The 15,768-nt window shown below is 31.0% G+C and overlaps 1 protein-coding gene and 1 long non-coding RNA gene across 4 annotated transcripts in view; both read left to right on the top strand.

The window, feature by feature from the left end:
- The window catches only part of LOC127710223 (F-box and WD repeat domain containing protein 10B-like), a 29,088-nt gene that overhangs the window by 7,702 nt on the left and 5,618 nt on the right, over nucleotides 1-15,768 (top strand). For both annotated transcript variants that reach the window (XM_052215986.1, XM_052215988.1), the window contains exons 3-9: nucleotides 5,394-5,842; nucleotides 9,231-9,469; nucleotides 9,921-10,124; nucleotides 10,773-10,894; nucleotides 12,953-13,101; nucleotides 13,660-13,802; nucleotides 14,597-14,755. In XM_052215986.1, the coding sequence (XP_052071946.1) occupies nucleotides 5,394-5,842; nucleotides 9,231-9,469; nucleotides 9,921-10,124; nucleotides 10,773-10,894; nucleotides 12,953-13,101; nucleotides 13,660-13,802; nucleotides 14,597-14,755 (1,465 nt within the window). The remainder of the gene's footprint in view (nucleotides 1-5,393; nucleotides 5,843-9,230; nucleotides 9,470-9,920; nucleotides 10,125-10,772; nucleotides 10,895-12,952; nucleotides 13,102-13,659; nucleotides 13,803-14,596; nucleotides 14,756-15,768) is intronic.
- On the top strand, nucleotides 2,763-3,112 carry LOC127710225 (uncharacterized). 2 transcript variants are annotated; one of them, XR_007986063.1, is made up of 4 exons: nucleotides 2,763-2,854; nucleotides 2,895-2,934; nucleotides 2,975-3,014; nucleotides 3,055-3,112. It is a non-coding gene; the product is annotated as an uncharacterized LOC127710225 (long non-coding RNA). The 2 variants fall into 2 exon arrangements; XR_007986064.1 differs by having other exon boundaries at nucleotides 2,975-3,072.

Below are 15,768 nucleotides of genomic sequence, written 5' to 3' on the forward strand. Positions count from 1 at the left end.
TAAACATGTTAAAGTCCCTTGCAACTTTTTCTCCACTTTGTATAGAAGAATTAAATGCTAAACCATATAAGCTTACACTCGATGAGTCGTCTATTGGAAGGTTAAGCTTACACTCTATGAGTCGTCTATTGGAATGTTAAGCTTACACTCTATGAGTCGTCTATTGGAAGGTTAAGCTTACACTTTATGAGTTGTCTATTGGAAGGTTAAGCTTACACTCTATGAGTCGTCTATTGGAAGGTTAAGCTTACACTCTATGAGTCGTCTCTTGGAAGGTTATATTTTCACTCTACGAGTCGTCTATTGGAAGATTAAGCTTACACTCTATGAGTCGTCTATTGGAATGTTAAGCTTACACTCTATGAGTCGTCTATTGGAAGGTTAAGCTTACACTTTATGAGTTGTCTATTGGAAGGTTAAGCTTACACTCTATGAGTCGTCTATTGGAAGGTTAAGCTTACACTCTATGAGTCGTCTCTTGGAAGGTTATATTTTCATGAAATTTTATTTTCTCTGTCATCTAATTACTTGATTATTAATCTGATATTACAAAGTTGAAATTAGGCAAACTACACTTATAGCTGGGAAATTAGGGCTAGGGCAAATATTTTAGTTTTCTAATGCTAATTTAACTCAGAAAATTCATTGCTGCTGATTAAAAGCAGATTTTTCTTACATAAGAATTGAGAAGTTTGTTGGTCAGACTGAATGAACATTTTTGAATGAGAATTTTAATACTGTTGATTCATTTATTTTGTGGTTATCAATTTTTTTGGGGATTGAAGAAAAATTGTATTTTTTGTTGAAACATGTTTTTGATTTCTAGTTAAGCCAAAGTCTCCACACAGACCTATAGAAAATTTGTGCTTAGTTGGACATTTATATTCATGGTTGACCTATACCCACAAAATCCACAAAAATGGGTTTCCCACAAATAGTTGTGAATCCACAGTATTGATTTTGTAGTCTACATTTCACTCATACGTATTCATACGATAAGTCAAATACTGGGGCTGTCTTCCTCTTGCTGGTTGATTTCAGTCTTTTCTGTTGAAGATGATCTTGCAACTAAAACAAAATCTGAAATAAAATTGTTATTCTCGAAGTGGTAATACCTTTAATATATATTACTGTTGAGTCCTCATATTTCATGAGATTTTTGTTTCAGAAATATCCAATCTATTTTTCCATCTTTCCTAGTTTGTATTTTTATCAGTTTTTGTTTATTTGTATGATTAACTTTGCAAGCACAGGTCAAACAAACCAATACTGAAAAAAACTAATATAAATAGAATTTCAAAAATTTTCATGTGAAATGTCTATTCTGTTGAAGGAAAGACATGCATCTAACAGTGTGGGGCCTTTTTTATTGAAATTCTTTATAGAATTAAATGTTCAAACCTTAAAATTCCTCCTACTTAATAGTCATTTGAACTGATTTAATTTATTGGGCTGAATTTTAAATTTGAATTAAATTTTCGTTTTTAAATTAAAACTGAAAGTTTATATTGGCAGGTGTTTGTTATCTTAATATTTGCATATTGATGTGACACAATACAATTTTGAATTAAACTTTAGTAATCTTCCAGGTAGCATGCCTGTTGACGCAATGCTCATGTTGATAAATCTTACTGTAATAGTTTTATAGACTTATGTCCTGTCAGATTTGATTAAAATTTTCTATTGTTAAAAATTGAACTTTTCAAATGTTTAAAGTGAATTGCCCTCATTGTATTTATATTGCCTCATATTTGATCAGAACATGATTGTATTATAACACATTGTTTAATTTTGAAATTAAATGTAAGTGTTGAATTGATTTTTTGGGTGAAATTAAATTGATTCACATCAAAGAAAATTTACACTCTGTATTTCTATTTATTCAATAAAATGTTTGTTAACTGGTCATACATTAACTTATGATCAAATAAGTGCTCCTTAATTGGAATTGTTTAATATCAAATCTTATATATGATTTAATTGTAAGGATGTTGCTAGTATATAGTCTATTCACATGTATTTGGTTGTCAAGGATATTAAAATCACGCCTTCTTACACTCTTACTATGGTGGTCTCACAGACGCATGCTCATCTCGATTGTGGGAGCTAGGTTGATTCCAGGTCAAATCAAAGCCTACACAATTGGTATATGTGTGCTTTTCCACAAAGTACACAACATTTATGAGTAACAGCAAAGTCTGCTTGGCTAGGATTCAGAATGATGTGTCCGGGTAGTATGATATGTCTTTCTGCAGACAGTTACACTGAGAGCTAGGATGTCAAGCTTTGTGTGTTAGTCTAGTACAAAGCATGGTATATTCATATCTCATTACATGTTTGAAATATGTTATCAGCCTGAATATGCATGTAATGTTTGCTGTTGAACACCAAGCATCCATCAATCCATTTTATGATCTTTTATTGTCTGAGGTAATTGAAGCAGACAGTATCAGAGTTTTGATGTTTAAAGAATTATATATAAGAGTTGATCCACCCCCACCCCCCTTTTATGATAGTAGTGGTGATAGTAGTGGTGCATTATTTTATCTGGGCTCTGAATCCATCCTATATCAGGTGAAAGTTTTATCTGGGCTCTACATCCATCCTATATCAGGTGAAAGTTTTATCTGGGCTCTACATCCATCCTATATCAGGTGAAGGTTTTATCTGGGCTCTACATCCATCCTATATCAGGTGAAGGTTTTATCTGGGCTCTACATCCATCCTATATCAGGTGAAAGTTTTATCTGGGCTCTACATCCATCCTATATCAGGTGAAAGTTTTATCTGGGCTCTACATCCATCCTATATCAGGTGAAGGTTTTATCTGGGCTCTGCATCCATCCTATATCAGGTGAAGGTTTTATCTGGGCTCTACATCCATCCTATATCAGGTGAAGGTTTTATCTGGGCTCTGCATCCATCCTATATCAGGTGAAGGTTTTATCTGGGCTCTACATCCATCCTATATCAGGTGAAGGTTTTATCTGGGCTCTGCATCCATCCTATATCAGGTGAAGGTTTTATCTGGGCTCTACATCCATCCTATATCAGGTGAAGGTTTTATCTGGGCTCTGCATCCATCCTATATCAGGTGAAGGTTTTATCTGGTCTCTACATCCATCCTGTATCAGGCTAAGGTTTTTAAGTTGTATCACATCAACTGGAAACTAATTACACACTGATGTGGACTTTTTTTTAATTATACATCAAAACATATGTTCATTATATGAACTTCTAAAATTTTATCCCAAATTACAGTTTTGACCCCAATTTTAAGGAACCAAACAAAAGAAACGATAGTGGAAACGGGGCATGTCCATTTCATGTTGATGTCTATTATCACTTTTATTGAATTTTAACAACCTTGGAATTAATCAGTCACCTTTTCCTTAAAATCTGTTTTATTTAGAATTTTGCTGGTATCTTCCATAGAACGTTTATAGATATGGAATTATCAACATTATTAATTTTGTGTGAGAAAATATATGTTGAAAATTTTAACAACTTGGACAGTTAATTAATATATAAATTGATGATATCTTTCTTAATTAATCAAAACTTTCAGTCCTGCAAAGAGGATGAAATATTCATTCTTAAACACCCTTGTTAATATTATAAAGCCGATGATTAAATGTCTTTCATACTATGACATTGCTTTATGTTTAAAGAATGCTCTTCTTCAAACATGAATTATGATTTTATATATCATATTTTTACAATGATTTAATCTACGGTCGTAAGCCTGTCAGATATTAGTCTTTGGTAGACTAAATGGATTAGTATCTTTTTAATACCTTATCCAAGATTAAAAGATTTCTACCGAATAAATTGACTCGCGGCCATGTAGTTGGGAACCTTTGTACTGTTATTTTAGCTGTTTTATCAACACATCAGCACGATAGTGTAGTATTGTTGGATACTCACAAAACCTCTTCACAACAGCATTGTTCACAATCCATCAAACAATTTTTCATAAAATTGTCTTATATAATTCTCTCAATGCTGCGTCACATGCTTTGTCATTTTATACAAAGATAATTTGATAAATTGAAATAAATTGATATTAAATCTTATATTTACCACTCCAGTTAATCTATTGTAATTGAAATATGTTTTATATGCTGTTGAGATTATAGACAATCGGCACTACATGTACTTTTATAATTTATTATAGTTTAAGACATTCAAGTATATACTCTTCCATTATCACATTAAGTTTTAGTCTCACTTATACTTTGGAAATTTTTCATGTGTCATTGTACTTACTGACTTCAAAGAGATTAAAGTCAGAACGACATGAAAACGTAGTTTTTGTCTTGCTGGTGCTGAAAAGCAAAGCATATTAGATTAAATTTTTGTATTGCTGGTGTCAGCTTAATTATAGAGTTAAGGTTGGTTGAGAAAAGAGCTTCTTGTTAGGGTCAAATAAACCTAATATGCTGTTGTTTAAGCATTTCAGCTGCTTTCAGTCATGTCTTTGCAACTTTTAAGAAAACAGACATAATGTTTGTTTTGTATGTAACTACAAAATACCATAGTCAGTGCTGGTCTGTCTGTAAACACAATGAGTTAGAAAACAAAGCTATCGGTATCTTAAGTTAATAGTTGTAGATACTGTCTTTCCATGTGAGATCACAAAACTCTTTTACAACCCTTTGATCACTAATTGTAGGAAGGCAATTAAAGAAGATTGAATTCATTTCCACTTAAAAACCACTTTACATTTAATTGGTTAACACTACTTAATAACATGTTATAATGGAATATTTTATTGTTCAAACACATGCATTACTTTAATTATTTGCATGTAGAACTCAACAGAAGTAATCGATTTAGTTGAGGTTTTATATGAACATTAGATTTCTGAGTACTTCTATCTATCATGTCTATATAGCAAAATCAAAAGTTTTTTATTTTATCTCATATGATAATGATATACCCTCTAGTTCTTTAGATTTGGTTTGATTTGATTAACACTTGGGTATGTAGGATATGTGTATCATATATATGTCTCTGGTATGACATTTCTTCCTACATGATGGTTTTCTTTACCTTAAAATTTTCTACAGCAGTCACAATTTACTTTCTAGAGTTATAAAAAAGATGATTTAAAAAATTTTGATTTTTTTTTAAAATTTTGCCTTTAGTGTATATACTACATTTTTTTTAATGAGAAATCTAATGCAACATTTCCTGAATGGCCTAACAGATGAAAAATACATTTAGAATGATATGTTTTTATAGTAACAAATAAACCCTGTATGTCTAATTAAACTGTCATAATCCTCACTACCAGCAGCATTCTTTGGAAAAAATATCTTACCTATATATCTGATTACTCTTCATTTTTAGTAAAGTATTAAAATCATTCCTAATTCTTAATTTTCCAGATGATGACCATCTTGAATCTTCATCAATTTGTGAGACAGAATATTCCTATAAAACAGATGATCATCCTGAACTGGATATGCTTATTAGTTTGTCACCAGAATATGGTTCTCCAACAAGAGACCCAATCACTGGTAAAAAGATCAGACCCACAACAAGACCTCAGATATCAGATCCCCGTGATTTTCATGATGAGACTAGCCTGTCATCATTGGACCCTGCACTTATGGTCATTCCTTCTTCAGCCAAGGCCCATTCTGGTGTGTCCCAGTACAGGGACTTCATTAGATATCTACCAGTCCATCTTGCCAAATATATCCTCCGACTTCTGGATGAGGCTTCTTTACATGCTGCCAAGGATGTCAGTACCAAGTGGCAGGTACTTGTTTCAGAAGTCAAAGTTGAACTGGAGTTGAACAAGAAGTTGATGGAAGAAGTTATGCTCATGCAGGTAAGTTTCAAAATGAAAATTTAGAGTAAAGAAAGTATCAGTGAACAAAAGTTTTTAATTCCATTGCCTGATAAAGACAGGAAGAGGATATTGTATTTTCATTCTGATGATATCAGTAATTTTACACATTAAGGTTTACGCTCTACTTTTTATGCCTCTGCCGCAAGGAGAATGGGGGATTAAGTGTTACCCTTGACAGTCAGTCCTTCCGTCTTTCCGTGAAAACAAGCTTGAGTGGAGGCATTTGTGTCCTCGGACACATTCTTCTTTTATTTTACATCTTTGGTAATAATGAAGGTCCAGATAACAATGGATCACATCGACCTACTTAGTTACACATTATGATTACTACTTGCAATAAGTGATGGTTAAGTTTTGAAGAATGATATTTTAGCAGCAGACAAAGATCAAATTGTGAATTATAATCTTGCAAAAAAAGGGTCAGATTGATCTAGTACAATATACTTGAATAGTTAGATAAATAATATTTGTTTTATGAAAATAGACACAGACAACCATTTGAAAAAGTTGGATAGTAATTCATGATCAATATTATTATTTTCTGACAAGATCCAAAAATCAATCAAACTTTGAAAGTAAAAATTGCAGACTAAAGATTGGGGTGTCCTTCTATGTTATGTCCGTACAAGGTAGATTTCTAAAACTTCAGTAAACAGAATAAACTTGCAGGATTATCAATGCTAAGTGTGTTGATAATTTTTATACATTTCTGGAAGAACGACTTCAGTTTCATGCCCAAAATATCACAAAAAGCTTGATTGGCCTTAATACAGTAAACTTTCATGCCACAAACTGTTTTTGTCCAAGCTTAGGAATTTGGTTATCTGTGTGTTAAATAAAGACCATGGCTAGAGTATGAGATGGCCAACTTGATGGCATAGAAATTTCTCTGATTCAGTTTTTATCTAGGTAAGGTAGAAGTTAAGCTAGGAAGTAATAATATGAATGACAATCTGCTGCAAAAAATAGTCTTCGTCATTGAAGGGGGGTTGTTTCATTGGTATGTGCATGTGCTATGAATCTGGTTTCTACAATATAATTAAAGTATACATAAAAAAGATTATAGGGATTGCCAAAAATTTAAAGATGCATTTATAAGATTGAAAAATACATGAAGCATTATCATGATTTTGGCAAAATTCTAGGGATTTGGAGTAGGGGCAGTCGTTGATAGTGAAAGTTGGAAGGTGAGAATAAAGGGAAGGTGGTAAATAGTGATAGGAGTACAGATTTACTTACTTAGAATTTGAACTTCAGTTGGTAAAAGTGATCTTTATTAACCTTTTCTACCTTTAATGATAGTAGAATCAGTATAGCATAAATCTTCATAATGGGATAAAAATAGGTAATGGTTTACTTTTAAAATGTATATGGCATTGTCTTTTTTGATTTAAAGTAGTTTTTATTTTTTGGTATTGGGAAATTCAGTATTACCTATGTATAAATATAAGAATACAAAAATAAGGAGATGTATGATTTCCCATAAAACAACTATCTGCTGTAGTCCAATTGATGTAAGCAATAAAAGGTTACTGTATAGCCTTCACCAACATGACCAATGAGAAAAACCAATGATGTATAGTCAGCTACTAGTATAATAGGCCCCTATATGACAAAATTTGAAACAATTCAAACAGGAAAACCAACGTTCTTATTTATAAGAAGTCTGTTAAGATTATATTTTGTATTAAAAACTTGTTGCATGCATACTTCTGCTAGTGATACAAGTATGTCTCTAATGGTACATTTGTCAAGAAGACAGTGCTTTGGTATAGTCTTGATTTAAATGATACGTTATGGTCATAAATTGTCATAAATTTAGGTTCCCAAACTCCTTGTTCAAGTGTAAGTGATAACTGATTTTTGTCGAGCCTTCGACTTTTGTCGAAAAAGCGAGACATAGCGATCCTACATTCCGTCGTCGTCGTCAGCGGCGGCGTCCACAAATATTCACTCTGTGGTTAAAGTTTTTGAAATTTTAATAACTTTCTTAAACTATCCTGGATTTCTACCAAACTTGGACAGAAGCTTGTTTATGATCATAAGATAATATTCAAAAGTAAATTTTGTAAAAAAAAAATTCCATTTTTTCCGTATTTTACTTATAAATGGACTTAGTTTTTTCTGCCAGGAAACATTACATTCACTCTGTGGTTAAAGTTTTTGAAATTTTAAAAACTTTCTTAAACTATCCTGCATTTCTACCAAACTTGGAAAGAAGCTTGTTTATGATCATAAGATCCAGAAGTAAATTTTGTAAAAAAAAAATTCCATTTTTTCCGTATTTTACTTATAAATGGACTAAAAATTGAGAATGGAAATGGGGAATGTGTCAAAGAGACAACAACCCGACCATAGAACAGACAACAGCAGAAGGTCACCAACAGGTCTTCAATGCAGCGAGAAATTCCCGCACCCGGAGGCGTCCTTCAGCTGGCCCCTAAACAAATATATATACTAGTTCAGTGATAATGAACGCCATACTAAACTCCAAATTGTACACAAGAAACTAAAATTAAAAATAATACAAGACTGACAAAGGCTAGAGGCTCCTGACTTGGGACAGGCGCAAAAATGCGGCGGGGTTAAACATGTTTATGAGATCTCAACCCTCCCCCTATACCTCTAGCCAATGTAGAAAAGTAAACGCATAACAATACGCACATTAAAATTAGTTTATCTGCCAGTTAACATTACATTCTCTCTGCGGTTAAAGTTTTTTAAATTTTAACAACTTTCTTAAACTATCCTGGATTTGTACCAAACTTGGACAGAAGCTTGTTTATGATTAAAAGCTAGTATCTAGAAGGAAATTTTGTTCAAATTTTGTTCCATTTTTTCTGTATTTTACTTATAAATGGACTTAGTTTTTCTTCCAGTTAACATTACATACAGTCTGCAGTTTAAGTTTTTAAAACATTTTTTAGATTCATAAACTATCCTGGATTTTTACCAAACTTGGACAGAAGCTACTTACAATCAAAAGATAGTATAGAGAGGAATATTTTTATTAATTTTTTTCCTCATTTTTGTTGAGCCTGCGATTAAGAGCAAAAGTAGGCGAGACACTGGGTTCCGCGGAACCCTTACGAATTTTTCTAGAAACATGTTGTGCACAGAAAAATCGGTATCATGTTTATATTGCAGAACATGACTTTTAAAAAGAAATTTTATACATTAATTTATCTTTTTCCTTCCTCTCAGCAAATTATAGGTGAAGTTGTAGCAGCATCAAATAGATATTATTTCAATGAAATGGCTGTTTGTTTTTGTATATATCGATATATAAAAAAGACAAGGGAACTGTTTTACTAGCTAAATTGTTATTTATTTTTGTTCTTATACTGACAAATACTATTATTTCTAGGGTGCCTCTGCTCAAGGTGTTAATCATGAATATGCAAAGGATATTGATGTACTGGTCCCTAATCTGTATCCTGGTACAAGGGAAGTAATTAAAACAAATGGTGAAGTAACCTACCATCCTGACTATAAGACAATGATGACCTTTGAGACAGGTTACAGTGGCATATCTGTACGTAATGCTATCATTGAAGAAAGGAATGTTTTCTGTGGATCCTACTATGTACAGATTATGTTAAAATTGTAAGTTTATATTCAATATATTAAAACTGTATTAAAAATACCCCCCAAAAAATATGTCTATGACTCTATGGTTAAAGTAAACAATAACTATGTATTTAATAATTACTGACAATTACAGTTCAGAAAAGAAAAAAGATTTTTGCTGATGTCTGTTTAAGTATTTGTAGGAGTGTATTCACCAAGAATAATGAAGATTCTAAGTCAAATATTCATAGCAGTAGTATCACATGGTTGACATAAAAATATACAAAACTTTTGGGAAGACTGGTGTCAAGTATTTGATTCGCCCTCTTTTAGCCTCTAGTTTAGATTTTGATTTATGTAGACAATTTCATTTTTTGAATACATGCATATTTAAAAATTTACAGTTTCAAAATATAAAGGACTATGATTATTTACATTTTTCTGAATAGGTTAATTATTTATGAATTTCCTTAATCCTTTTTTCCAGAGATGATCCTCATCGAGTGTTCCATACAGATGGAGGAAACTTAATTGTTACTGGATCTAAAGATAGAAAGCTAAGATTTATTGAAATGGAGAATAGAGCAGAATTAGACCTTAAGATATCAGGGCATGCTGGCAGTATTAAATGTGTTCATCTTAATGAACAAGAAAATTATGTACTTAGTGGGAGCTATGATACAAGTATAAGGTACTTTATTATTTTATTTATTTCAGTCAGGGATCTATGCTTTAGTTGATGATATTGTTTGAATGATAGATAGTCCTATAAACAACTAAATAGTTGTCTAGTATTTTACACTGTGGTCTTTATTTAAGCTTTTATTTAGATTATTGAAATTTAGTCTTTTCATCTTAAATTATTTACCTATATGTTGGTGGGTAGAAAAACAAAGTTCATGGGTTGCTGAATTTGTGGTTCAAGAAACAAAGCGTTTTCTAATGATTATCATAGGAGATCAGGAATCAAATTTCAAAAGTGCAAAAATTTGCAGTTTTGATAAATTTTAAGAAGATTGTAATGATAGGTAAAGAAAATTCAAGATGAAGGAATGAGAAAGACAGAAAATTGTTTTCAAATATTAATTTTACACTTTTAGCAAGCATTTTAGCAAGATGTTGTTTTGGTACATGGATAGTATTTTTAGATTGCATTTAATTGTTGGCTCAAATTGTTCATAACATGATAACTCAAATAGTTCACTGACCAACCAGATAGGATAGAAATAGTAAAATTTGTAATTTTAATTTAGAATGCTGAACATTTAAAATTCTCAAGAACACTTCTGATCACAAAATGTTATTTTAAATTCTCTAATAAGGCCCATTTTTAAAACAGGAAATGGAGCACTAAAGATGGGAAATGTCAAAAGATATTCCGTGGACATAGAGATACAGTATTGTGTATTGAAGTTGTAGAAAACCTTCTGTGTTCAGGTTCTAAAGATGGTGCTTGTAAAAGTAAGTGTAAATGTAATTTTGATAGAGATTTATTTATTGAGATTTATTAGTTTAAACTATGCAACCTCATGGATGTGTTGTTTTTTTTGGTTTGAGGGCTGTGAGATCATTGTAAGCAAACCATGAACATGGATCTATATATTTCAATAAGATTTTGCTACATTTAATCTTAAGTATTCCCATTAAAGATAAAAAATAATTGTCACTTACCAATCTGTATTTTTGTCTACAGTAAAATAATTTCTATTTACATAAGTAGGATTAAGTTTTTTTAAACTTTTATAAATGATTTTACATGGAAAACCAATATAGATTTAAACCCATGTATACTAAAGCTGAATAATTGTGTACTTTAAAATAGATTGAAAACAAATAGTTAATTGCTATTAAGCTCAGTGCATTAGGCGTGCAAATAAGTCATCATAATGAAAAAAAATGTTTTTCTATTCATTTCACTGAAGATAAAGCCTCAATTAAAATAAGAATTAATCCCTATATGCAAAAACACATATTAATGTTCATAGTTTATTTATTTTTGAAAATGAGAGTTTAAAGTCAATAGTTAGAATAAAAGAAAATCAATACCTTGTTAGATATCACTTCTTAACTACTCTTTTTAACTCAAACATTTTCAGGAGATAAAAGGATAAAAAATAGTTCTTCAGAATGTCAGTTTAGATTTGAATCAATCAAGTCTGTTTACTTTTGTTAAGAAACCGTTATGAAGAGTTGGTTTTTGAAAATGACTATCTATTACTTTTCTTAACATAAACTTGAGAACTAATTACTCAGATAACTTTTTATATGACCAATACATATGACACTTTCAGGTTTGCAAATATTGTTGTTACCAATGTATAGATTTATCTTATAAGGTCTTTCATGAGGTCTTTTGTAATATCATGAAACAGCTATCTTGTTTTAAAATATAAGTAAATGAATATACAAAAATATCTTAAGTTTGTGTATAGTAGCTATTCTGGTGTAAGATTTGTTATTGAAATACATTGTATATATATCTTCATGAAAAAGTACTGTGCAGTAGGAAAACACTTTTGCATTTTTTAATGACAGCATTTTGATATTTGATGTGTTCAATATATAAAATGTATATTATGAATTAGGGATTATTTTTACTGAGATTCATTAATGTTGACAGCAATAGATGATAACATCTGATTATTGCTGTGATTCACTTGGTCATTTGTAAAATAACATGATAAATTCAGCAATGCAGCATTCAGCCTTGTGGGATATTTTTTTTTAGTAACTTTTCTTAAACCTTTAAAGTTACAAGATGACAAGGTCCTCTATGTAAACTACATAGGCATATGTAGGAAATAGCAAATATCTACCCACCAGGTAGTAATGAAACTTAATATTATCAAGCAAGGCATATACCCACGTGAAATAACCCTTACTCAGGTTGACAATTTTGGATATTCTACTCCTCAGCGGGCCATAACTGTTTTATTATACCGAACAAACAATTATTAGATGTAAAATATTGCCCTACGGGAGTAAAAAAGATTCAAAACACTTACGCTAGGAAATTATTTTGTGTCTTAGATTTTTTTGCCATTTTGTTTACGGGCGTCAATGACGTCATTTTTTATGGGAGATAACTAGTGCAAAAACCAAGGGGCTGAAAAGGTTATTCACTGGGGAATATTAGGGTTGTTCGATGGAGGCTTCAATATGTCAGGTTATTCATCGCATTTTTGGAAAAACATCGAAATTAAACTATGACACGTGATTCCGTATTAGCCAATCAAATAATTACTATACAATGTAAGGTATAATAAACAATTTTATACATATGCTTCAGTTCAATATGGACCTGAACAAGTTTATAGAAACTGTTATCAAATTTTAAGAGTAGTAATTCCCCTTCAACAACTTTAAGGAAAAAGAAATATAATTATTTCCAATGATGGAAGACATCCTGACAATGTTCTGTTATATTTTATTTATCTTTTGTACTGTGTATAAATTCCACTGCCTGTTAAAAAAACAATTCTTTTCACTTCAGTAAGTATTTGTAATTTAATATTTCAGTATGGAACATGCAGACAGGGAAATGTATATCCAACTTGAAACATCGTAGTCCAGTATCAGCCTGTGCTATGTCAGAAGAGATGGTTATCACAGGATGTGAAGATGGTTTAGTCAAGGTTTGGGATCTTAAATCAGCAGAACTTATCAAGGTTAGTACAACAGTAGTCTATCTGTTATCCATATAATAAGTGGTATTTTGGTGATTGAACCATATTCACACCGTATTACTGTCTATGGGTACAGCAGATGCAATAGGTAACACAGGTCAAAATCTACTGTACACTATTGCAAATGTATCTGTGGTGTTGTAGTGATAGCCAGTAATAGGGTGTCATATTGAACTGGTCTATATTAGTTTTCATTTGTATGTACTTCCTAATAGGATGTTCAGCAGTATGTTTTAAATTAGATGTCTTCATTATTTCTTAACTAAATTGACATACATAAAGTTTCAAAGTACATTGAGGATACCTTCAATAACTGCAATCATTCTTTCTTTGAGACCTTATGATCTAGTACCCTCCTGTTTCACTTGTACTTGTGATTTCTTTGTCTGTTATTTTGTTCTGCCTAACAAGTCAACTACTCTTAATAGATTGTATTAGCATGAACATCATGCAAAACAAACCAAGGAAAACACGCAGTTTTGCTCAATATGCATGCATCACTATTGTATTGTCAATATGATTATAATATTTTTTCTTCAGATTTTGAAAGGCCATGATGACCAGATAACTGCCATTAAGTTTGATCGTTGGCATATTATCACAGGAAGTAAAGACAGCTATGCCCATGTATACAGTACACAGGGAAACCATGAAAGGATTCTGAATGCCCTCAAACATCCTCAGTATGTATTATTTGTATCAAAAATCAAAAACATTTTTGGATATTTGTTAAGGTAGAAAATGTTGTTTTTAAACATGAATTGATAAGCAGGTAGTGTTTTCTTGTGTTGATGATAAAAAGTTTTTAAAAATAAATTTCCAGGCATGAAAATTGATACAACTTCAACAAATATTTTTTCCTAAAAAATCACACCTTGATTTGTTAATATTTGACAAAGTCTTTATATTGTCATGATTTTTTATGTCTGATATATTGTCAGCTCTTAAAAAAAAGATATGAAAAATTCTAATTTAATGCATTAAAGAGTAGGATTTTGTAGATTTTTATCACATTATGTAAATTTTATTATAGTAAGAATTTTAACAACTCTATCAACTAGTCTTCACCAAATTAATGTAATTGTGATCACTTTTCAATAATGTATACTTGAAAATGATGTAAATGTGATCACAATTCAAGAATGTATACATGAAAATAATGTAAATGTGATTACTATTCAAAAATGTATATATAAAAATAATGTAAATGTGATCACTTTTAGATAATGTATACTTGAAAATAATGTAAATTTGATCACAATTCAAGAATGTATACATGAAAATAATGTAAATGTGATCACTATTTAATAATGTATATATAAAAATAATGTAAATGTTATCCTTATTAAATAATGTACATGTAATTTTGATTACTGCAGTTGATTTGAAAGCCAAAGGGAGATAAGTCAATTTATAAGCATTTGAAAGAAATTCATTCTTCGCTTTCCTAAGTAGAATAAATTGTGCTTACTTCCAGGGCAGTGCTTTGCTTAGCTTTCATGTACCTTCGAGTAATAACGGGAAGTAAGGATGGTCGACTTAGAATCTGGAACATGGTGACTGGACAATGTTGTCGTATCATGAGAGGAAACAGTCAGAGTGATCCAATCAGAAGTATCGTTGCTATAGGAGATAGGTAATGACAATAGAATTGACTTAATGTAAAACAAGCATTACCGGTTTGATATATATATTAATAGACTTATATAAAATAAGAAGATGTGGTATAATTGCCTATGAGACAAATTCCACCAGAAATCATATGATGCAAATGTTAGCAATAAGTCTGTTAGAGGTTTTTATCTAACTATTAGTATTTTTTTTTCTTAAATTTGCATGACGATTATGCTTGCATGAGTACATTCTTATCTTTAGTTATTGAGAACTAGATATTTGATTTTGACATATAGTTAGAGGAGCACACCACATCAGAAAAACTATAGATTTGAATATAAGGTAGTTTTGTACTTAAAAGAAGATGACCAGGATGGTTAATTAGTCAAACATATTATTTCATTGCTGAAATAATTATGTAAAAATTTACTGCAAGCAGTGATTAAAAACTGCTTTCTTTCAATTTTGTTAATAAAGCCATCCTAAATTATTTATGCATTTTTCAACACTACAACACTAGATCTCTTAGGAAAGGAGAAAAAATAAAAACATACAAAATTTTTTAAATACCAGTGTGATTTATAAGTCTCTCTTTTGATACCTAAATTCTTGTTAAATTGTCTTGTAGCTATCACAAAATGATGTAAGCCTTAGACCACAATATTTTCTACCATAGTTTACAGTGTTTTTCTTTGTTAAGTCAAATTGAATTACAAAAATTGCACCATTTTTTACGTGAAATAAATTCACCTGCTTATAGACCATTATTATTCTAATGAAATACACATGTCCCAGCAAAGTGTATATATGCTTTATCTCATGAGAGCCCTTTTAACACCCAAAGGGTAGGATTTGTGTTTTGAATAAATGCCAAAGTCAAATTTCAACCCTGAGTTCACTTTGGCCAAATCACTACTTTCACTTTCATAATTTTTATGCCCTGTTTATGACAGTAAGACAACTTGAATTTAATCCAATTTATATCTTTCACCTAAGCCTGGGACCAATATATAAATGTACTAAACTCAGACTTAA

Source organism: Mytilus californianus, unplaced genomic scaffold (assembly GCF_021869535.1).
Source record: "Mytilus californianus isolate M0D057914Y unplaced genomic scaffold, xbMytCali1.0.p SCAF_7, whole genome shotgun sequence".
Classification (NCBI taxonomy): domain Eukaryota; kingdom Metazoa; phylum Mollusca; class Bivalvia; order Mytilida; family Mytilidae; genus Mytilus; species Mytilus californianus.